General features: G+C 33.2%; 1 protein-coding gene across 10 annotated transcripts in view; it reads left to right on the top strand.

Moving 5' to 3' along the window:
* LOC149420780 (CUGBP Elav-like family member 2) overlaps positions 1-24,730 on the top strand; it is an 864,914-nt gene that overhangs the window by 835,394 nt on the left and 4,790 nt on the right. For 9 of the 10 annotated variants that reach the window (XM_089635534.1, XM_089635532.1, XM_089635533.1 and 6 more), the window contains 3 exons: positions 13,419-13,597; positions 21,999-22,335; positions 23,811-23,957. In XM_089635534.1, the coding sequence (XP_089491660.1) occupies positions 13,419-13,597; positions 21,999-22,335; positions 23,811-23,957 (663 nt within the window). The remainder of the gene's footprint in view (positions 1-13,418; positions 13,598-21,998; positions 22,336-23,810; positions 23,958-24,730) is intronic. The other variant, XM_089635529.1, reaches the window with a different exon arrangement.

The raw sequence follows: 24,730 nt of genomic DNA, 5'->3' as shown, positions 1-24,730 counted from the left end.
TAGAGGAAGGTTGGGAAGTATATGGCTCTTCAAATATGGTTATCGAACACGGCTAATGCCCTTTTTAATACATTATTTCAATTAATTACTATAAAATTGTGATATTTTTAGAAGATACATAAAATAAATATAAAAATATAAATTTCTTTAGCCCTCCTCACAGAAGATCCTGTGCTGACGCGAACTAGGTTTCTTTAGTCCTCCTCACAGAAGATCCTGTGCTGACGCGAACTAGTTTTCTTTAGTCCTCCTCACAGGAGATCCAGTGCTGATGCGAACTAGGTTTCTTTAGTCCTCCTCACAGAAGATCCGGTGCTGACGCAAACTAGGTTTCTTTAGTCCTCCTCACAGGAGATCCTGTGCTGACGCGAACTAGGTTTATTTAATCCTCCTCACAGGAGATCCTGTGCTGACGCGAACTTGGTTTCTTTAGTCCTCCTAGATAGATAACTGACTCGACTGGGAATCGAACCCTACATCTCTATCTTACCGGGATAACGTCTTTAACCACTCGACCACTGGGAGCTAATTATCGTATTTTTTGTCGATCTCGATCATTAATAGAGATCTTGTGTGTTAGATTTGTGTGTATAACCTTAAAAAATTATTAAAGAAAACTTATTCCATTTAAAAAATTAAAAATAACTGTTTAAATCTACGGTATACACCACATGCAAGATGAATTTTTGTCTGATATTTTTTCAAACTTTTATTATTTTTAAATTCTTCTGATATTCAATGAAAATGGGGGTGTTAAACAAAACAAACGCATTCTTTCTTATATTTCTTACTAATGTTGTGATTCTTACAAACTTTAGTGCGCAGTTCATATCCCATAATATTCTTACAGGTAAACTACTTTGAAACGTGTCTAGTGTGTACCCCGCGCGGCCATCTTCGCTATTTTAACTTGTTCCGCGAGCTATTTCATCGCTATCCCATTCGTTTCGCTAAATAACAGTTTTGCATTTAAGCTCACTTTGAATGCAAACGTATTCTTGTATGCATTACAAGTAGGTAATATATTATTTAACAAGCGTATTATGACATCACAAATGCATTCAGTTTCATTTGTATAAAACGGAAAGAACGTATTAATTATTGTCTATGGTTTTTTTTTAAATGAACTTTCTATCCACGCCCTCGAACGTGATAATTACAGCACTACTAAAAGTACCTAATTTATGTGAGTAGGTACTTACCTACCCTATTATTATTATAGAGGCATTATTTTTCTACGTGCTCCTAGAGAACAAGGTTCGTAGAATATATATACTTAAGTATACAAAATTTTTCCAAGAGAGATGATTCGATATCTAAAATAAGTATAAAATAATACCTATCAATTTATTAACTTCTGTATTCATTCTTTTTTTAAACTTTTTTTTTAATTCGAAAGTTATCTGTGAACTGGAACATTCTTTTGATGCATTCGACCACCCTTTTAAATTTTTATTCTCTCCCTTTACAAAACATACTGACATGGCTCGGTGGGTAGGCCGCTTGGCTAGAGTTGGACGGATCTAGTTCGATTTTCGCAGGTGGTAACCAAATTTGTCCCCTTTTCAACAAAATGTATCTTTAGTGATAAGCTTTGCACTGTAAACCTTAGGATTTATGTATTGTATTGTATTGCTTATTTTATTGAATAGTTCATTAAAATAATTCATCATAAACAATAGTTGATAATCATTGCACTGTCAATCATAAATCAAGTATCGTTATTACTTGAAGGCTGTTGAAAGCTCAAATGCAACCTCTCTATCTAATACGTGCATCATTTATTAGAAAGAAGGAGATGTAATAACGTAGCTATCAGTGGCGTGCATTTACATCGGCCTTGAATTAAATCAATTACTCATTACTCGTTAGGTACTTGCGTAACATTGCATAACAACGTGTTTCTTATCTGAGATCTGCGAACTTTAGTTTCCGGCCATTCTTTTGCTGACCCAAATATCTCAATAAGACGAATTACCATATGAAAGCCCGCATTATATATACGGTATATTTCAGTCTCTGACTTCACCTAGTACCTAGCTACCCGTATTATCATCTCTCTGTTGATCCAACACTCATCTCATTTAGTGGACGATGGTGTTTCTGAATGGATTTGTAACTACACAAGTTACGCAGAGATAAAGTGGCTTGCAGTCTAAAGATAGAAATGGATTCCTATGTGATCACGTATATTTCATAGCCTCTGACTCCACCCGTTGGTAGTTATCTAGCCATATTCACAATCTGACCGACGATAGTGTTGATGAATAATTTTTGCCACCCTTTGGAACATCATGGGTTGTCCACAGACAAAGAGCCTTGAAGTTTAGTAATGGATTCCTATTTGAAATGTGCAAATAGTTAAAGTATAAAAGTATAAAGTTCGACTAGAATAAAAAAATGTTTTAAGATTAGCAAAAATGTATTTATACACCGAAGAAAAGGGCAGAGAGAAGCGTCTTGTAGGCGTGTTTGTGTGCCAATTATTCCCTTCGTTTAAAATAATACACTTCTGCACTATATTAGTACTACATAACACATGAAAACTGGCAAACGTTTGACATTCAAATCTACTATCTACACGATTGACGCATTTATAGATGCTAAGAGAGCTTGCGGTAGGAAGTATTGGCACTTCATAATATATTATTACAATGCGGTTAGTGGAGAGTACGTATTTCTTTGATAAACGTGAGTATTAATATCTGATATGTTGCAAATCATTATCAGAAAATCCATTCAAATATGTAGTTTATTTTTTTTACTTTTGATTAGGTACTGTACCAATATAAATCTTGAAATTTTATTTTATTTAAGAATTTGAGTACCCACCTAGTGCTACGGCCCCCAAATTTTTAATTTATAAATTACAAAGAAACGATAAATAAGCTTTACCACCGTCGATAAAATCAGCCGATGTCTACAAACCTAACGGTAAATACATTTTTCTGTCGATATTCACCTATTCTTTTCTAATTTTTACTCTCGGCGATCCACCTCGACGTGTAACATTCGGAATCGAATTTTACTAATTTAATTTGTGAAATCTTACCATATCTAAAATAGTGTTTGTTAGTAGGACATTTTTCACTTCAAACATCTTTCTTTTTTTTTGTTTGTAAAACTCAAAAAATGCTCAATTATGGTAACGGCCGTGATGTTTTATACTCAAACCCCCTTATTTATAAACGCGGTGTAAATGTTACGCGGCGCGTAAGGTCTATGTAAAACTGGACTTATTACCATGATGTTCATTTGATTAAACTGTCTTAAACCAGGCTTAATGTTGACTATACCACACATTATTCATTATATCACAACATTCTTGCTTGTAAGAATCTAATTAGTAACAGACGGAGTATTTAATTATAGCATCTTATAATATGTTTAGGCGATCAACTTTCCAAGCCAAAAACAAAAGATTTGTTTTAATTTTGCATTACTTCGCATTGTATCGCCTTACTATCTTATAATGAATATCTAAACATTTCTTGGCTACCTCAAAGAAGGTAATCGGGCAATTCAGGATAGTGGCAAATCAAGACACTTCAACACACTCTTCAAAAGTGATACAAAGTCATGAAAAGTGATGAAAAACTAGGTTTCGTTAAGTTGGGTTCATAGAACAGAATTTTACTACCATTTATTAGATATTATTATTAGATGTTTAAAGTATTCGATTATTCCTAGGGCCTAAACACCCTGTAAGGCTAAATAATCACGAAATATCCGAGGGACTACTCCATCGAAGGCTATGTTCATTAGTCAATAAGTTACTAGTCAAGGACTCATTGGGCTTGATGCGGCCCTGCAAATTACATAGGTACTATAATAGTACCTATTGCTAACGGTATTGAAACACAAGATATTTTACCGCAAAGCGGTTCTTACCACCTTTGTTATTTACCTTTGTACCTGCCTAGGAGCGTGGGGTGTTGCGTAAGGCGCGGAGGAAGCTAGCAAACACGAAAGCAAATAAACTGTGTATTCACATACAAAAGAATCGTTTATTCAATGTACATAATATATGAATATATTATTATTATGCAGTTTGTAGTGCTCATGCGTTAAAATTTTTCGAAGGCCTTCAATAAGTGGTGTCCGAAATACTTTGTCTATCTGTACAGTTTTAGACAGGGGCGGACTAAGAAAAGGATACTGCCAGCTGACGAAAAAAAACGACAGTCTTTTCCCCACTTTACTTGATTAAAAAAATAGAGAAAAGAAAGTAATGATAAGGCTTCATGGAGAAAAATGATTATTGCTAATTTATTAAGAATCTCTTCAAATTATCGGTATTCCGGTTTAAAACGGGATGCATGCCTTTAACGAATGAATTGAAAGGTTTCCTGATATTTTATTTGCAGTTTACTAAAATTTTGTTAGGAAACCTGTCAATTCATTCGTTAAAGGCCCGCAATCCCGTTTTAACCGGAATACCAATAATTTGAAGAGATTCTTAATATTAGCAATACAAATTTTTCTTCGTGTTAATTGAACCAGGTCAGGAGTTTGCTGACACATCGTTGCTGGTTCACTGATGGAATAAGTTGCCATTTTAACATGCCTAACTTTTCACTTTTTTCAATATAAATTGAAAGTTTGAAAACAGTTTTACATTGCAATGAAATCAGACTTCGCAAAACAGTTTACTCTACAAAGGAATAAAATATTATAATTAAACTATAAAGTCTGCCTCAATTGCTAGATTCAAGCTGGATTGTAGGAGCCACATTAAGTAAGAGAAAATGTCAAAAATAATTAAAATGTAATAATGTATGTAAGTAATAATAAATTAGTTATTTTCAAACGCTATTTTACGCCTTCCAAATATCGACATACATACAGTTACCGTGGCACTGCTAATTTGTAAATTGCGTGAATAATTTGTACCTCTGGTGGAATGAATACATTATTTGTAGCCGATATTTGAATGACATGGCTTGAAGATGCAACTAAGAATAGACAATAAAAGCTGACCATAGATTCTGTATCTTTTCTGGTAGTATACAGAGTTCATTCAAAGATGCAAATACATTATCTTCGTTTACCTTATTTCTCGCGTTATATTATTTGACATTTGGGCGATGTGAAGAGCGGTTCTCCTATTTTTGCAAATGGACCTAATGATTGTCATTCAATCATCGTTACTTTTTATAAGAAAGTGGGAGAAATAGCAATGGAGCTACCAGCCATAATATTAGTATAGTAACGTGTAGTTTTGTTACATTATTGGCAATAGTAGTGTGTCACCCTTGAGCGGGACATAAGCTGCGGTAATATGGAAAATGGTCGTAAAACATGTTGTAACAATGGTGTTATCGCTCGAACTGTGCCACAACTGTGCAAATGTATTTCCTTTGATGTTTTAAATGCGTTTAAAATATTAAAAGTTTTAATAGTTGCTGCTAATAATGTAAATATACACCTTTCTTAGTTATCGCGAATGGCAAATTGCAATTCGATTTTTGTATTTAAAAAATAATGCTAATATCAATAATAATAAAAAAAAAAAAGTTTTTCTTTCATATTTTCCCTCCACACAGCATTCCCAAAGATGCCTCCTGTGTGGAGTTAGTATAAAAAATAAACAAATCAGTAATTCTTTTATTCCATTTATAAAAAGCAGTTTATTTATGAACACGTTTTGGTGTATGATTATTATTACGTGCGACAGCTGTTTCGCCTTCTGAAGGCATTATGAAACTGAGTTTGAGTTTGATAAGTAAACGGTTTTTCCATAAATTGAAGATAAATAATAATAAATAAATAATAAATAGTAAATAAATAAATAAATGATAAATAACAGTCGACCGGTCCGGTGGCCGAGTTGACATCGCGTTTGGGTCCCACTCAGGCGTAGTGTGTTCAATTCCTCGGCCGGCTAAGTCCTCCATCACAACACAAGCAACATTTTCAGCTTTCTGTGGTGGTAGTACGAGATTTTCAAATATTGTCAGGTTATTCGTAACCCGGGAATGTTTGTCTTTCTTTAAAAAAAAAAAAATTAAATAAAAAAAAAATAAAAAAAATATTAAAATAAAATAAAATAAAAATAAAATAAATAAATAAATAAAAAAAAATAAAAAATAAATAAAAATTAAACTCAAATGAGTTCTACAAATTAAACTTGATAGCAAAAATTAACACTCATTAAAAAAACATCAACGTTATTTTCCCTACCTTTATGTAACTAATAATCATAAGAATATTACTAACTATACTCCGTGGTCGAGGGGTAAGGCTCTCGACTAGCAAAACAGAGGGTTCGCGGGTTCAAATACCGGCGTGCGGATATAAATTTCATTTATTTGATGTGTATTATTTCACAATTTAATCATTTAAAATAATATATACCATATTTGTGGCACGTTCCAGGGTGGAAAATACTCTCAGTATCGCCCTGGTGTAAGACCACCATTCAGAATTGAAAAGTTGCTTGAAATGGCTTTGTCCGTGTTTGGTGAACAGATCTAATAGCTAGGTAATTTCCCACCTTCACCATCTCCTTCCCCACCCCACTGCCTTAAGCCTCACAACATATCCTAATTGGCGATGCCATTATCTCATTGACTCCAGGCGGTTGGAAGCAGTTGGGACTCTTGCGCGGTATTCACTTAAAAATAAATTAATTCTATTTATAACTACTAAATTTTATTTCATAAAATTAATTTTAAAAATTAAATGCACATTCCTAATCGCGTTATATTCAAATTAATTAATTGTTTGAATTACATTTAAAAATTAGTTTTATAGTATAAATACATATTATGATTATATTATTGGATTCGATATTTTTTACAAAACTTGCCTACTGTAAACTCTAATACCTACAGGAAAATGATTTAATTTTATAAAATATTGATCAATTGCACATGATAATATATATTACTTCATTTGTCAATGCTACTATTCTTTCATAGTTCTTAACATAAATAATACTTTCTCATCAAGAAATATGCTTATTTGAAAAGTCTGCTGATAAGTTTTCTGTTATCAATATCACCTGACTAAATTATACCCGAATGAATGAGTCGATATTACAATACTATTTTCAATCGAAAGCACGATGAATCAATTTCTGAAAACCATACTTCCTTATTGTTTCAGCTTGATATTCACACATTTCATGAATTGGCAAAATTTCCGTTCCACTGAAAAAAATCCGAGTAAAATTTGAATGGAATCACTAGACAAATCAAATATTGTTTTAGTGTATATTCCCGAGTGTTAAATACTGTTACCACAAACAAACAGGCAAAAGTCTAAGTAATATTTAATAAAAGTAAATAAATGTATTTTTATTCGTTTTGAACCTTCGTCACAAAGATCACTAACAATTTCTGGAAATATGCGATCTTGAATGTAGTCAGTAGCAACGGTACTTTGTATTGACACAGACTTAAATAACCATTTCTAGGTATTCGTCATCTTGCAATTGGATACGTAAAATATATCTTAACGTGTTTATAGTACAGGTAGTATAATGATAATATGTGTATGATACCCATAGACATCCAAATTAATAGACGAGTCAATCAGAGAAAGGGGAATAAAACAACTTTCGAGGAGTGCGGGAAGTGGCATGTCCGTCCCACTTTCGTTAATTTGCCTATTGATGAATCTGACAGTATACAGTCAACTCGCATTGTAATATCACCATTCGGTCCTTGAAAATAAAATCTGCTTACGAATTACTACTTATTTTCATAATAACTTTATGAAAAATATTTTTTTATACTATTTAGTTAGAGACTTTTACATATATATGTTATAATTTAGCTACCTCGTTTATTGTTAGCATCCCTACGCCAGGCGATTAGTTTAAGAACAAACATTCAAATCTTACGCAGAAAAGTCCCTCAATGGACAGCTCTGCAAATCTTTGCTTTTATGCGCATGGTCTTTTTATTTTAATGTGCACTCTTAGGTGGTCAATGTACGACTGATGTCAAAGTTTATTTAAAGCATTCTCAACCCCCCTGGTGCCAAAGACATGGTCACGTGGTTTACCTCCAGCTCGTCGAAATAATACCCAGATTTCATGTTCTATTTGAACATGTATGGTGATACCTTATTTAGTCAAATGTACTTAACGTCTTTCTGAGATCCTGATGCCTACCCTTTAACAGATAAGTTAAGTTAATAGCAAATTATAACCTCCGTTTTGAAAACAGGTATTTTATTTTATTTACCTACTTGACTACTATTCCTGATTTCCAGAATCTTCTATTTTCCTAAGAATTTAACGTTAATAACGACCTACTTATTCATACGAGTATATCTCTGGTATACAACGATAAAAAGATTTTCAAAGTATCAACTTTTTCATCTACGCTTGCTAACATTCCTAACCTACCTGCTTATATATGTGTACATTACATGAATTTATCTATTGCCGTTTCTGATTTCCTGGTAGATTTATATACTCGCTACTCTTTTTGTACCATGAACAAACTTAAATATGTAATAAACTTAGATTAAAAACACCCTAAAATTGTGAAATTTTATAAGGTAACTACTTGAATGGTTTGCTTTACATTACTGTAAGATGTAATATGATTGTTATATCTCCGCCGTGTTGATATGTTGATAAAGCCAGCTCGGATAAGAGACAAGAGAGTGTAATTATTATATTGTGTATTCAAGCAACTTATTGTGTACTAAAGAAAGTTAAACATTACACAGTGTTTGGGTACAAAGGACCAGATATAATCACAACGTCCGACTTTACAAATATTGAAACTTATTCCCGTGTTGGTGAAGAAGCAAGTATCGTTTGCATATATTACTATCAATGAATACGTTATTTTACGCTTCAATGAAGTTGCATGATAAAGGAAATGTGCAAATAATAAACTGTTACATTGTTTCATGCTTATTATGTATTATGTAAGTAGGTTATTGTAATGCTTGTTTTACATAAGCTGTAAAAATAATACAAAGATTGAAAAGTTTTAACGGAATAACTTAGTGCCTACTATTTGCAGTTATATAATAACCAGTAACAATAATAACTTATCAAAAAAAAGCTGTTTCCACGTGAATTACTCTAAAAACGTACGTTATCCGTCAAAAATTTTAACAAAAAAATGCGCATTTCATTTTTATTAATTAATTATGTTATCAACTTTATTGCTTGTCTTAATCTTTACCACAATAAAATCCAATTTTGATCCTAGATCCTAGATCTAGAGTTCATTTAACCCGAGTTACACACGAATACAGAAACACAAAGACACACCACCGAAATTATTATTTTTAATTAGCTTGAATATATTATAAACTCTTTAAGCGCAACAAAAATTCGGTTCAATAATAATTAATTGGTGAACCGGTGCGTGAAGACATATTTTTCGTATATTTGAGCAAGCTGCATGAAGTTCCCATTATGTAGTACATTTTTCCTGCATGGCTGTGGTTAGGTTAACTGCATCTTTTAAATTAAAAAAAAAACACCAGGGTCGCAACACTCAGCCTTATGTATTGTCTCGACTTCTCCAATAACGACATATATATTATGAAACTGATAGACGTGTGTAAGGAAAGTACGCGGAGATAGGAGATGAACCAAACTATTCAGAACTGGTCACAGTCATCAGTTTTATACTTGTATGCAACTTCAATAGATTCCGGTAATATGGGTCACGTCAAAGTTAGATGAGTTACCACTTTAGTGATATTTAATGCTAATTGTCTAAACTCTCGAGTAAAAAGCACTAACCTTTACCATACAACATTAAAATACTTTAAAAATCGATAGTTATAAGTATGTTTAGTACAGGGTTTTCCAATAAGAGGTGTTATTTTGATATTTAAAGAAAAATACGATTTTTAATATAAATTATCGAATGTTTATTTCATTATAAACAAGAAAATATGCCGTTAATAGTTAAAAATAACATCAGTCAAATGACTACCACGACTACGCCTACAGGACTATATCCTTTTCAAGAAATTTTCCATAACCAAATCGCAAAGTGGCTGTCTTATATCCTCGATAGCCTCACAAATTCCATCTTTGAGGTCTTGAATCAACGCTGAACTGTTGGTGTAGACTTTTTCTTTCACGTGGTCCCAAAGGAAGAAGTCGCAAGGTGTTAAATCACAAGATCTCGGTGGCCAATTGTGATCACCTCTTCGAGAGATAACACGGTCCGGAAACTTTTCCCGTAAAAGATCAATGGTTTCGTTGTTTGTGTGGCACGTAGCGCCGTCTTGTTGAAAGTAAACGTTGTCCAGATTAATACCATCCAATTTCGGCCATAAAACATCATTAATCATCTCTCGATAGCTCTTTGAATTTCAAAATAACACCTCTTATTGGAAAACCTTGTAGATTCTATAGATAGAATAAAGAAGAAAACTAGCAGTGCCTTCCATACAAATTTTAAGGAAAGCAAATGTTCCATTTAAAGATGAAATAGTATTTAGTAAAAAAATTCATAATTATGGAACCAGAAATGTTAATAGGATTAGATTGCCGCATTTGAGAAAAACAGAATCACAGAATTGCTTAATGTGTAAAGGATTAACGATGGATGAGGAAATGCCTGAAAGTCTTAAGAATGAGTGTAAAATATATATGTTTACTGCAAAAATGTAATTTTATAAATAACGAAATGTGAACTAACTCAGTATAAAATGTTAAATGAACCAACTCAGTATATTTTTTTTAAATTGCCTAATAGTCTCCCTTGGACATCGTTGATGGACTCCATCCCATTTGATTTTCGTAAACACAATTGTGTATTGGAAATTTAAGTCTCGATTATCCTAATATTTGGATAACGAAACACGCCCACAAGGCATTTCTTGTGTTCTTTTTTACTATATGATTCTATAGTTTACCATTACGAATTGCGTTATAAAATTTGCGACATATTAATCTAAGGATACGGCTGAACGCTTTGTCACCGCCCGCGCGCCACACACATCCGTCGATATTTTCCGTTTTCCATTTTCCATTTACCATTGTATTCTTCTGAGAAATACCCGGCTACCAGCTACCATGTACTTGCTTACAGTAAAACAACATTACCTACTGCTTTTGAATAACGACATTGACTTTCCGGATTGCGTTGGAAACACAACATGCGACGCCAATAGCACGATGATTGAACATTGGTCGCTAATCCCGGCTTCCATTCTCTACATTGAAAAACATTTTACCGTTGGTTGTTTTTGCTTTGTTGTAATAATCGCTATTGAGAAAATGAGGAAAGCATTGTGATTGTCTTTGTTTTTTGTTAGGTATTATAAATTCGTCTGCCATACTCGTATAAAAATATAATAATTTTATTTCTTAAATGTATCCTTCCATTAGTGAATTACCTTTCCATCTTATCTATTAATGCGACATGCATCCAAGCAAGGTGGAAACAATGTAATAGTAAGAATAAGTAATATAATAAATGTGGGTAAACATTTACAGTCTTCCTGAAAAAACGCGGTGTAAATATTACGCGGCGCATGAGGTCAGAACAGTGAAAAACTTGATTTATTACCATGGCGTTTGTTTGGTTATAACGGTCTTAAACTAAGCTCATGCTTATTATACAGTTACTACGTGTGTATTGTGAAAGTGCGTATAAAAAATAAGAAGATTTTAAATGAGAACTAACGTTTTACTGCGAAATAATACAGTCGAAACTGTATATATTAGGAACATCATAAAATAATTAATTTAACTGTCTGTCATTTATCTGGTGATTTTTTTAGTTTATTGTGCTGACCAGGGCCGGCCCTGTGCAGGTGCGATTGGAACAATCTGGAACAGTCAAATTAGTTTTTGATCCCATATGATGAAATCTTTTAGTTATCAAATGAATAATTATAAGCAATCTAGTTAATAATTATATTTTACTTTTTTTCGAGAAACACAGTTTTTTTTGAGTCGCAGGATTTAATCTTTTGATCTACGAGTACGACCACAAGTTATTGACCCAGATGGCTTCATACATAAAACCTTTCTAATCTTCTCTATATAAAACAGGAGTAAAGAAATATCTAGCCTCCCAACAATATACTACCCCGTTTATTGAAGCTTCATCTTAACGACGTAAGAGAGCTTTTTGACTTTAGTCCCGCATTTATGTTGGCATATACGGAGACAAAGCATGTCCACTATTTTTTACTACGTGCCTTTCAATCTGCACATTTGTTGTGTGTGAATTACTCAATATTATTCCAAAAAATCTGTTCTTTTATTATTAAATATAATATTTTCAAATGCATTGTAACTATTTTCCAAGTAATCAGTCACCGAGAAATGTTTCTAATACTTCTAGAGTACCTCTATCTATTTAGTCATAAATTTAATATTAATAATTCAGTCGTAAGTTTTTAGGAAAATATGATCATGAAATAAATAACAGAGGTAAAAAAATCAAAATGGATTATAAATGTATGACTTTTTTATATTGTTTGTTTTAAAAAATGGCAAGATTTGGACAATCACACAAAAAAAAACAACTTCAAAATTATGTGATGAAATTAAAATATATTTTCATAATCATAGATTTTCTTTTATAAACAATATTATGCAATCTTGTGATATTTTGAATCCAAACAAATTTGTATATGATATAATAAATTGTAGTTTTATCACAGGGGAAAAGAAAGCTGTACGTGTATCTCATCGGACTGTAATCTCTGCTAGTTTTTACCTTTCCTCTGGGAAAAGATGCTTCCTTTCTTCATCAACAACTCGTAAACTTCTAGATCGAGTTCCCACCGATAATTATTATTGGCAAATTTGTGGATTGAGAAGAGATGTGCAAAAAAATATGTAGTATATTATAATTTACAGAGTGTCCGTGTGTACAAGAGCGAAACTGGTGAATCTACATCATATTTAGAAACGATTTTGTTGTAAAACTGTTTTTGATTTGCGCTTTCGTTTTCGTGTAAATGGAGTCCGAAGTTTTTACTTCAAATTTTATAAAAATCGGCCGCTTCGATTTATATCTGCTATTAAATCTCTTTTGAATGCGAATTTAGTTGCCGATTTTTTTTTAATGGTTAGTAAATATTATAATAAATAAGATCTAAAAATAGTTTTTTTGGATTCCCTATACAATATGTAGCTTCACCAGTTTCCGGACACCGTGTATATTCTAAATCTAATAAGCCCCATGCAATCCATGCAACAGCATCAACATATTGGCTTTTTGTGTTTCTCTTTATTCTGTTACAGGTTCAATAAAGTGGTTTTTAACATTTTCTTAAAGGGCTAGCTATTTTCTTAGTTTCACAATCGATCGCTTGCCTCCAAGTCATATAGCATGGTTGATCTTCATTAATGTAACTTTATCAGCATCCCAGAAGAGCGTTAAAATATAAGAATAATTTATCAAATTACTCGTTATTATTTCACCATCGACAAACTTTAATCTTTTTGTTTTAAATCTTTTCAGAGAGGAAACTCTTCGTCGGAATGCTGAACAAGAAGCTCGGCGAGAACGAGGTGCGTTCTCTGTTCTCCGGCCATGGCTCCATCGAGGAGTGCACCGTGCTGCGGGATACCGCCGGACAGAGCAAGGGCTGCGCCTTCGTCACCTTCACGTCCAAGCAGGCCGCCTTCGCCGCCATCAAGGTACGCACTTTGGCACGGCCCTGACTCCGACTCATATCTATATAACACAGGGGCGTATTTAGGTCTAAGCAATCTATGTAGCTGCCTAGGGCGGCTAATTTTAGGGAGTAGCATTTCGCTGTATTCTTAAAACAAGTACTGTAGTGAGGATTCCTCACTATATTAACTGCTAATCAGTGAGGAACCTATTTACTATTTAAGATTTCCAAGATCCATTTGGATTTGTTATTTTAATATCAGTCGAGACCCAAACATACACGACTTTATTTTTTTTACGTGATTACCACACAAGAGTCAACTGCCCGGAGCAAGTGTGACTGTGGGATCTTCATGTTGGATATGATGTGAAGCTGAAGGAGGTAGGGAAGACGAAGGTTATGACGGTTAATACCTGGCTAATCAGATATGTTCATTAAACACGGCTGAAGCCATTTCAAGTAACGTTTGGATTCAGAATGGTGGTCTTTCACCGGAATGTACTTATCGTATTATTCTTCTATATAATATATATTGTTTAATATATAGTATACTGGACCAATTTCGCCGTAAATTTAAAAGTTTTTTCTTATAAGTTTGTCAGTAATAGTGTTTTGAAGGGGAGAAGAAGTCGGACACGAACGAGGAAGACTTAACGCATTATCTCTCGAGTAAAATACGAAATCGAATAAAATACTTAAATTGTAGTTTTTTAAACAGTAACAATGTGGTACACAGGACGACTTACCTCACAACATTCCACAATTGGGTATGTCGTAGTCACACTGGCTCCAGATAGTTGGGAGCAGTTGGGACTGCTGTGCGTATTTGCATTAAAAAATAAGATCAAATGATCAATTTTTTTTACTCTGGAAATTAATCAACAAAAAATTACTTTAATGAAGGTATATTTATTTAATTTTTATGTTGACTAATAAATTCTCCATGACGATTTTAAATGTGCCATTTTCGATTTTAATGTTCGTTTTTAATCGGCCAACGTTGGCAACGGCGTTCATATGTTGGCGAATTGGCGCCAATGTAGACTAGGCCCTTTAAGAGGAAGCTACAAGCTAAAAATGTGTATATTCTTGGTATACCTTGTATTGTAGGTAATAGGCATTAAAATCGCTTGACAAACGGAGTCTAGAAACGTTCGATTTCAAGCACCAAACTGGTTATTATTTATTTTGCAAATAATTTTAAAAGAAAGCAAAAAAGTTAATCGAGTGTCACAGATAATCTTACCTATAATACTGTATTTTTTAAAGTTGTTTCCTTTACGCGTTCATACATTTCTCTTGAAAATTTTTTTTTTATTAGATTTATATTTTTTTATCGAGTAATTTATTATTTTATTTGTATTCTAGCTAAGCGAAACGATAGGAAAACCTTCAATTTATCTAAAACATATTTTTTGGTATTCATAATGTACACCAATTCGTTATAAAAATTAATCAAAATAGTGATTTAGCATTAAGCTTCGCCTTAAATGGTGATTGAAGTATTACATAGTCCCCCTTGCTCCGGGTAGTTTCTTATCACTTTCGGGCATCATAAAAATGATTATTTTGTGTAAAACCCCCAGTTAATAATTAAGAACACATTATTGTCTTGTCTTCGTATCATCTCAGCAGCAGTCAGCTGCCGCCCGCCATGGTGGGTTGAGCCGAGAACATCTCTGAGAAGATAAGAAGTCGACAGTTCCTTTATGAATCTTGCTTTTAAATTGGACATTCGGTTTTCAACTTCTAAATCTTGACAAGATGATGCCTTTATTTTGTTTGTAAAGTAGACAGTAGACTTCTGAGAAGATTTTTTTAAGACCCCGCATCTAGAATTTTTACCGACATATAATATAAGTACATATTTAAAAATATTTAATCTCTATTCAGATACCGAGTTGAAAAGGGAATTATATGAAATTCCCTCGACAGAAAGAATAGCGATTTTTGCTCCGAAAATTATTTTTAAAAAAATCTTTATTTAATATGCTTTAGGTATGATAAAATTCGCAGTGTTTCTTTAAATGCTACTTAACTCAGACGTGGACCAATTTGTTCTCTATTTTAAATAATTCTTGATTTGTTAAATATGTTCACAGCGGCTGTCTACACCTAGTAATCACAATTTATCCCCTTAAAACCATCTTCAGTAATCTTCTTCTTCTTTTTGAACGCTTATAACTCAGTCTTAAATGATTGCGGTGGATACTCTCTGTGAAACGTTGCTTGAAATGGATTTAATTATATTTAGATATTTTTATAAGGTCGGCAAATGCCTATTTTATTCGTTTTGTAAGTAACATAAGTGTAAGTTATTTCATATTTATGCTTAACTACTTGATCCCGCAGTGCTTTGCTTTTGCAAATGTCTTTCTTGGGCATCTACGACTTCTTCCGTCATGAGCTATAGAGCTTTTAAATGTACAAAATTTTACAGTCAAATAATAAAATGCTATTTCAAGAAAAATAAATTAAATCTAAAATGAAAGTCAACAATAATTTTGACATACCTACTTATGAAATACCGAGTTTTGATTTACAATTTATAGCAATTATTTCCCAGATCTTTATTTCCCACTTCTTCAGTAGAAATTTATTACTAGGCCCTTTTTGTTAAAACTTATCTTTGGATTTAAGGTCAAAATACTGATTTTAATTTAATCCTAAGGTCTAGTACTGATATGCACTGCTTTATTTATTTCTGTTTTAAATTATAAAAAATAGGCGACAAAAAAAATCAAGATTTTAAAGGAAAGTATGGAAAATTGTTTGTGAGTTAATGATAATTATTTTTTAGGATAATTTTGCTCTTTTTATTATACCAATGTGATGAAATATAAAATAAAAAAATACAAGTGGTTTTAAAAACATTTTGAATTTGAATTGCATGAATTTAAATTAAAAACCTTGGAATACAAATTAGTCGTACATAAATTTAAATTTATACCCAAAAAATCCCTTTTTTACGATATTTATTTTATTTTTCATTATACTCAAACTCGCAAATAATGCCAAAGTTGCCTCTAAAATCTTGCGAAATTGAATTATTTTATGGCCTATATAATAATAATCATAATTGGACAATTTGTATAGCGCCTTTTTGTAAAAAACACCGCACAACCTTTCTTTTTAACTGTAATAAAATAAGTTAAGACGCCATTTTGTTACCTCCGTACTTTTCAATAGTTACAATAATCATTATTATGAAAAAATGCGGTGTTGAAAATCGGACGACACCGATTAGTTAATATTCATTATTGAAGTCTCTATAATAATAATGGTGTTAAGATTTCAGGTCACTTCAGTAAAGAAAAACACACTCTAGCTTTAAATATTCGACGGAGTTTATTCACAATGGAACAACGTGCACTTTTTAATATCTACCCAGATAAAGGACGGCTCGGCCTCCCTGCTAGTTCTGAAAGAACTGCCCTATTCCGCGTACGAAATGACCAAATAACGCGTAGTCATTTTTAAGGAATCTCATTTTATTTTTAAAAAATATATCAAACTAACACAATAGCAAAGCAATGACAGAATTCTGTGTTTACAGGTTAAACTGAGAAACTGCGTTATCTTATAATCAGTGAAACATAAGTAAGAAGGAAGGTTCAGTCAAGTTTCAAACCTAATATCTACAGATTAACAACATAGAGTGCAACAGTAGTCACTAAGTATAATTGATTTTTTACCAAATGGTATGGTTAAGATAGAATGCTTTCTTGTAACTGCTTACCTACTGGTAAAATAAATCATGTAGATACGCTTGGGTGAAAAAAGAGCGCCCTGATTTCCGTGAATTGTAAAATAAAAAATAAATCAATCCCTGAAGGGCAAAGGGGGTTGATTCGAGTTCCGTTTCCAGAATAAGTAGCTGGCTTTTCGGTCTTGGGGCCGTGCTGTCTGAATAAATACATACGTAAATAATGTCTTATTATATATACGCAGATTAAACCCGGAGACCGTATTAACAAACCTCGGAAACTTTTCTAGTCTCCTTAAATTGAAAACACCGCGTCGGTGGTTTTTCTTCGATTGAATAATTCATTTTCCTGTGACTTATTTCACTTCGGCGATAATGCGAATTAAACATTATTTATTTTTTGTTTGACTTTGGATAGAATATTATGAAATATAACAATGTAAATTTGTGTGCATCCCTTTACTTTGCCTGTAGTCTACATGTACCAAATATTCACCGTGTTCCACCCTAATGCCGCGAAAATTTGGGTGATTTTATTTTATTTTGTTGTGTTTTACTCATCAAAACATTTATTTTATCCTAAAATTTGAAAAGCTATTGAAAAATAGCTCGACCATTACCTAGAACAAATCATCTACTCTTGAAGAACCCGCACAACTTTAGAAAGAACAGAAACAAACAAAAGGCTTTAATGACGGTAACAGACTTATTGTCTTATTATTAAGACTAACCTTGACTAAAGGAACAAAGTAATTTCAATATACCATAAAGAAACTTATTAAACTCGGCGTTACTGAAAACGAACTTAACTCACTGAAAATTTTATGTCGGAGAGAACTTATGAACAACTTAAAAAGTGAACCCCTTTCAATCAGTTGCGGAGTGCCCCAGGGTAGTGTTCTAGGTCCCCTAATGTTTCCTATCTACTTCAATGATTTTTGCGAACTAATTACAGAAGGCAACATTGAACAAGAAGGTGACATTCGATGATGATACCGTAATACTCTGTCAAGCTGACACATAACTCAGGACATTCCTAAAAGCTGAGAAAGGTCTTGCTATCATCAAACAATGGCTGAATGAAAACAGACTTAGTTTTCATCACGTACGCAAAAGTTGCATAAATAAACGATAGAAATAGGTACACATTTCAAATATAGAATAATTGATTAATTATTTAAAATAAGATAATTTTGGTAACTACTTTATTACTTCGAATTGTGTAAATGACACTTAAATTCAAAGCAAATCCAATTTCTGGAGTTCATTGAACCGGAGTAATAGACAGAATCACAACCGGCATTAGCATTTTTAATATCATTAATGCAAACTTCAAGACATGACGAACATGAGTCGTTAAAAAAACATAACAAAACTTTTAAACTTAAAATAACCTGTCATTACAATAAACTAGGTTAGGTTAGGTTAGGATAGCGCCATTAGTTTTACTGTCTGCTTATTGACATCTAAACTGCGGTTATAGGTACAACTTTACTATTTAAGACATGATTCCAAACTTCAGTTGGTCCGTGAAAACTCACGAAATGTAACTAAGAAATTTTGTGTATATAGGATAAAAAAAACATAATAAATATAGTATAAAAATAATGGTATTGAAAAATATTATATTAGTAATAGGTAGGTACTTTATCGCGAATCTGAATTTGAAAGCAATATTTTACATGTTTATAATTTTTCGTCACACTGAAATTGTCGCATTCGCACCTACGTACGCACATCACTCATAGAAATTTAATAATACTATCTGACGTGTAACCGGCGTTGTTCAACTTTTCTCTATTTTCTATAAATATAATAAGCATGTATTAAATATAGAATTAAATATATTTATACATAGAAATTCTCTAAATTATAGTGAAAACCCTATCAAAATGCGTTGTGTAGTTAAGAACTAAGTTAACTACTATTTAGAGATTCTTCTGCAAACTAAAGGCTAGATTGGTGAGTATGTACTTACAAGATAAACACAACAATGAGTAGGTACCAACCGTTCATCACTTCATTATATTATAATATAGCCACTTGCCTGTCGGCTTTTATTATTTGTTTTATGAAACGTCTAAAAAATACATTCGCACTGTGCCCCCCCGACGCGACGCGCGACGCAGAGGGGCCAAAGAGCAGAGCAGAGAAGTGGGTGGGGTGGGTAGAAAGAAACGCGGGTTCCGACAACTCTCTGTTTATTTAGCATTTTACCATTTACCACATCTCATATTTCGCCAGGCGAACAAATCAATGTAAGCTGATTCCGACACATTCCATTTCACGGTTCAGTGAATGCAGACTAATGTGATGTCTTCAAAATTCCTTTGAACTCTTCCAATCTCGCCGCTTGGTGATTTATTGCGTGGAGTATTGAAAAAAAATCATCATTTATTTTTTTATTTTTATAAAATTTTCTCGCTATTTAATTTATTAAGAATCTGTTCAAATTATTAGTAATCCGGTTGGAAATCGGATTGCAAGCCCTTAACGAGTGAATTGATAGGTTTCCTAATTAACTTTATTAAAATACGAACTTATTATCACGATGTCGGAACATGTGTTCATATGTCAAGTTAAGTGTAGGTGCATGAATACGTGTAACGATATGTTTGGAATGGTTCCATGATAACTCAATAATATACCTAACCATTGACAATAAAAAATAAAATATATTTTTTTTAAATTGAACTGTAATAATTTATCAGTCTTTTATATCGGTAAGACAACGCGTAATGATAATATTAGGTTAAAGGAATCCTTGCGCTGCTTAAAGCGAAGCTTAATGCCAAATCACTATTTTGATTAATCTTTATAACGAATTGGTGTACATTATGAGTACCAAAAAATATGTTTTAGATAAATTGAAGGTTTTCCTATCGATTCGCTTGAGTAAAAATAATAATTTACTCAATAAAAAATATAAATGTAGAATACTAAAAAAAATAATTTTCAATAGAAATGTATGAACGCGTCAAGGAAACAACTTTTTGAAAATACGTTATTATAGATAAGATTATCTGTGACAGTTTCACTTGATTAACTTTTTTGCTTTCTTTTAAAATTATTTGCAAAATAAATAAAAACCAGTTTTGTGCTTGAAATCGAACGTTTTTAGACTCCGTTTGTCAAGCGATTTTAATGCCTATTACCTACAATATGAGGTATACCAAGAATATACATATTTTTAGCTTGTAGCTTCCTCTTAAATAATAACGGCTTTTCAGAATTCACCAATCGCCTGATTGATAAGGATCGCACTTTCTATCATAGAACCGGTGCTAATATCCTTCATAAAAATGGGCATGGTAAAAGATTAAATAATTTGAAAGTTTTGAAAATCAAAAAAGCCGCAAAAACCAAGAGCCATCAACTAATCAATTAGATATATCTCGTAGCCCAATATTAGTTCTGTTTCTAATAAACACTGAAAATTTGCCATATCTCATAATCATCGAGTCAGTTGATGCTTTGACGCTTTCAATATATTATAATAACCCATTAGTCTACATAATTGTCTGTCGGTTTCTCCAATTACTTTGTATTAATGTTAATGTATTCTATTGCCTCTGTATTGTTTGTTATATGTTTATCCTGTTGTCTCCCTCTTTATGTACACATTATGTATTTCTTGTTTTGTATTTATTTGTATCCTGTGAATGCTTGAGCAAAGCGAAACCGGTCGGTAAATTAATTAACTTGTGGTTTAAAAGTTTAAATAAAAATCAGCGAGAATTCTGATTAGAAGACGATTAATTTATAAATTGACAGCCCTTATTTAGTAATAGGCAGTACGTTGTTCAGAGTCTCGGAATAATCTGTGAATGAGAAACTATTGTTTCTGTGTTCAAAGGGAAGAGGAAGATGAATAAAAAAAAAATATTTTTAAGTTAGGTAAGTATGTTACGCAAAGTCACACCTTTTACAAATCTAGTTATATTGTTTTCCTGCAAAGAAAATTTGATCTTCTATTGTTCTATTTATTTAATACATTACTACATAATATGGGTACTGCGTCTTACTCGCTAGAAAGTTCAATGTGAGAGGTCAGGCACAGTGTACAAAACAATATTACAGTATAAATAAAAATAAATCGATCAACATCGAAGCACATTATCACATTCGAAATAAAAAAAGTCAATTAACGTCGTACCACACTACTTCTAAGGAAGTTCTAAAAATCGATGTAAAGTAAATGGTGTTCCAGTTTCCAGTGTCTATAAAATATGACGTGTGTGTTATTTTTTTATCTCAAAGTCATGTATTTTTTTAAAGAAAATAAAATACTCTTCGTTTTTGTAAATAAAATTTTAATTTTTAATTGAGTATCAGGGAGGTTTTTATTAAGAAATGGTTTTAGGCAGTACGTTATTGTTGTGTACCTACCTACCGACTTATTAAACTCTGTATTTAGTATATTTACCTACAGAGCTTTTTATATAATCTGAGACAGTGTCAACTCAGTTGACAGCACGGAAAGGAAAGGTTAAATATGTTTCTGAAAAACGAAAATGTAAAACATGTGAGTTTGGAAGAATGAGAGCGAGAATGTGTGTGCCCTTAGGGTACGTATGAACGCGCAAATCGAACTGCCGAGCTGAACCATTACATTGGCTCTCATTACCTTGTGAAACGTGATCTGTTAGTGTATAATAAAGTGAACGCAGCACAGCTGATGAACGTAATAAATAAGTACCTCTGTCGTATCTTCCAGGCGCTCCACCACAGCCAGACGATGGAGGGCTGCTCCGCCCCGCTGGTTGTTAAGTTCGCCGATACGCAGAAAGAGAAGGACCAGAAGCGGCTGCAGCAGATGCACGCCAACCTGTGGAACCTGGCCGGAGTGGGCGGGGGCGGGCTGCTGGTGCCAGCCGCCTCGCCCACGCCGCCCCACCAGCCCAACCCCTTCCTGCCCGCGCCGCCCCAGCACGCCGAAGCGCCCATCTCGCCGGCCACAGCCTCTCTTCAGCTGCTGCAGCAACTGCAGGCCGTGGGACTGCACCAGCAGCTCTTGCAAGGTATTGCGCTTTACAACTCGCACCCGCAGCAATGTAAGTGTGACACGGAGACACGTGCTTTTACACTTTTATCATCAAATTAACTTACCAACAGCAAGCACCATTAAATCATACAATCATGACTGTGTCAGCAACAGCTTTTTCCATTACATGATGTATTTAGTTATTATTTGTTTTCATAGTTAGACACATCAGGGGGTCTAGCACAGTCAGTGCAAACAATAACTTTACAATATCTGATGATTTTATATCGATTTCCCGAGCACGGTCAACAGTCAGTCCCTTTAATGAACGGTACTGAAATTTTACCCACTTACATAAAAGAATTTCAAAAGTCCTTTCCTTTATTGGACCTCTTTCCGTTGTAATGAAGAAACCTGATTATTAATTGGATGATTTGACCTAATTCATCAGCTCAAAAGATGGAAACTAGAATCAGCAACATTTTGCTTCGTGAAGATGCCCAACAATTTCTGTTCTGTAATTATTCATTTGCCCTTCAATATGTTCATTCATTGCACAGAACATAAACAAAAGTGCCTACAGTCATTCTTTACAGACCATTGTGTAGATTTAATTGCTTTGTTTTCCGTGCGATAGCAACAATATTTATGGTTGTAGTAATTACTTTTTACTATTGATTTCATGGCAGCAGGCAATTTGAAAACTATTATATAATAGTTTTTCTAATAGTAATGCATTATTTCTTCAAGCATAGCAAACATTTTGTGGCACCCATTTAAGCAACTAAAGCATAATAAACACTTAGTTTTATCCACTTTTATTATTTAGATACAACTAACATGTTCCATGAGCATTGCTACATGTAGTAAATACAAAAATTTTAAAATTTTAAAAAAATGTGGTTCATTCGTTAGACCCACCTTTGGCCGCCTGCTAAGATAACTATGTCGTGTTGTAATTGAAGTTTGTTACTCATTAATAGACTACTGGACAATTTACATCTATCACATATTTTCATGTGGCCAACAAACTCAAAATGGCCAAAACTAAGAATAAAAGAATTGTGTAGTATTACTTAGGCACCTGTATGGAAATGTACAAAATCACAATCGATTTTATACAATAATCCACAAATCATTCTATTTGTTTATTTCGTGTGTGAGTGAGATGAGAGCATCATTGGCAAATTTCCAAATTTTAACAAGTAACTATCAATAATATGGATCCTAAGCCAAAAAATTGTTAACCTGAGTTGAGGCGGTCACCGCAGAAATGGCTTAACTCACAAAATTGCTTATAATATTATTAATATTTTTTAACTATTTCTTGAACCACCTCCATATTCAAATTGAAAGCTTTCGATAAAATTAAGCTCAATGTTTTTTTGGCTCACATCACTTTTCCACTGACCGCCTCAATTAGAGTTAAGGATTATTAATCATTTGTATAGTATTTATGTTACAATATATCCGTCTCAGAATGTATCGTTGTAGCATATTGTAAGATAATTCAATTTATGTATGCTTTTATTGGTATTTTTACAGGCTTGAGTGGGCAAACAGCTGATGCGGCCAGCCTACTGGCTCCCATGTCAATGCAAAATCTGGTAACGTTGGCAGCGATAGCTCAACCACAGATCAGCGCAGCTTCCCAAGCTCCCTCCCAGCTCACACCGCCTGCTACTTCATTATGTAAGTACCCTCATATCCCTAAAATTAATTAACTTTTATTAATTACACTTAAAAATTTGTAAGATTGAGTTCAAACACGTTGTATTTCATTCACATGCAAATCGACTATCAGTACCATTTTGATATTTTAACATTTGAAAGGTCCCCGCTAAACGCCGGTTCTCTAGCCCGTCTCAGATATTGAACAAATTCTGGTCAGCTGTCAAGCATAACATCATGACCGTTGTGATTGTCGACTGATCACAAGTTGTTGAAAAGATCAAATAGGCTGATAATCTGAATTTAACGAGGACCATACAATTATCGCAAATTCAAAATAGCGCTGATCGTTCAATTGATCGTCATCAAATGTGACAGAGTTTGAAACCCCTTAACCTTAATGAAACACTCCAAGTTTGTGTTCATCAATTAATGTATACAACACGCTAAACGGATTCGGTACAACCGTGCCTTCGTCAGGTTGTAATTAAACAATACATATTACAATCATTACTTCTTTTGACCTGACGAAGAAACGTGAAACTGGGTAGCATGTTTGTATAAACAATATTGTGTTGAACTAAAAGTTGGTGTTTCATTTTAATACAATAATTACGTTTGTATAAACAGAAAAGTATTTCAACATTGAAACTTTGAAATATAATGTTTGCCTTCTGAGTCATTAAGCCTTTGTTGTAGAACTTAATCAACAAAGTTTGTTTCTCTTACCTTGTAGATGTTGTCATGAAGGTTTAATGTAATGATTATCATCAGTTCAAAATAATAATTATGGA

This window comes from Hesperophylax consimilis, chromosome 9, assembly GCF_061612785.1.
Source record: "Hesperophylax consimilis isolate HC1 chromosome 9, BYU_Hcon_1.0, whole genome shotgun sequence".
Classification (NCBI taxonomy): domain Eukaryota; kingdom Metazoa; phylum Arthropoda; class Insecta; order Trichoptera; family Limnephilidae; genus Hesperophylax; species Hesperophylax consimilis.
The sequence above is the reverse complement of the archived record's forward strand: the minus strand, read 5'-3'. Positions and strand labels throughout refer to the sequence as shown.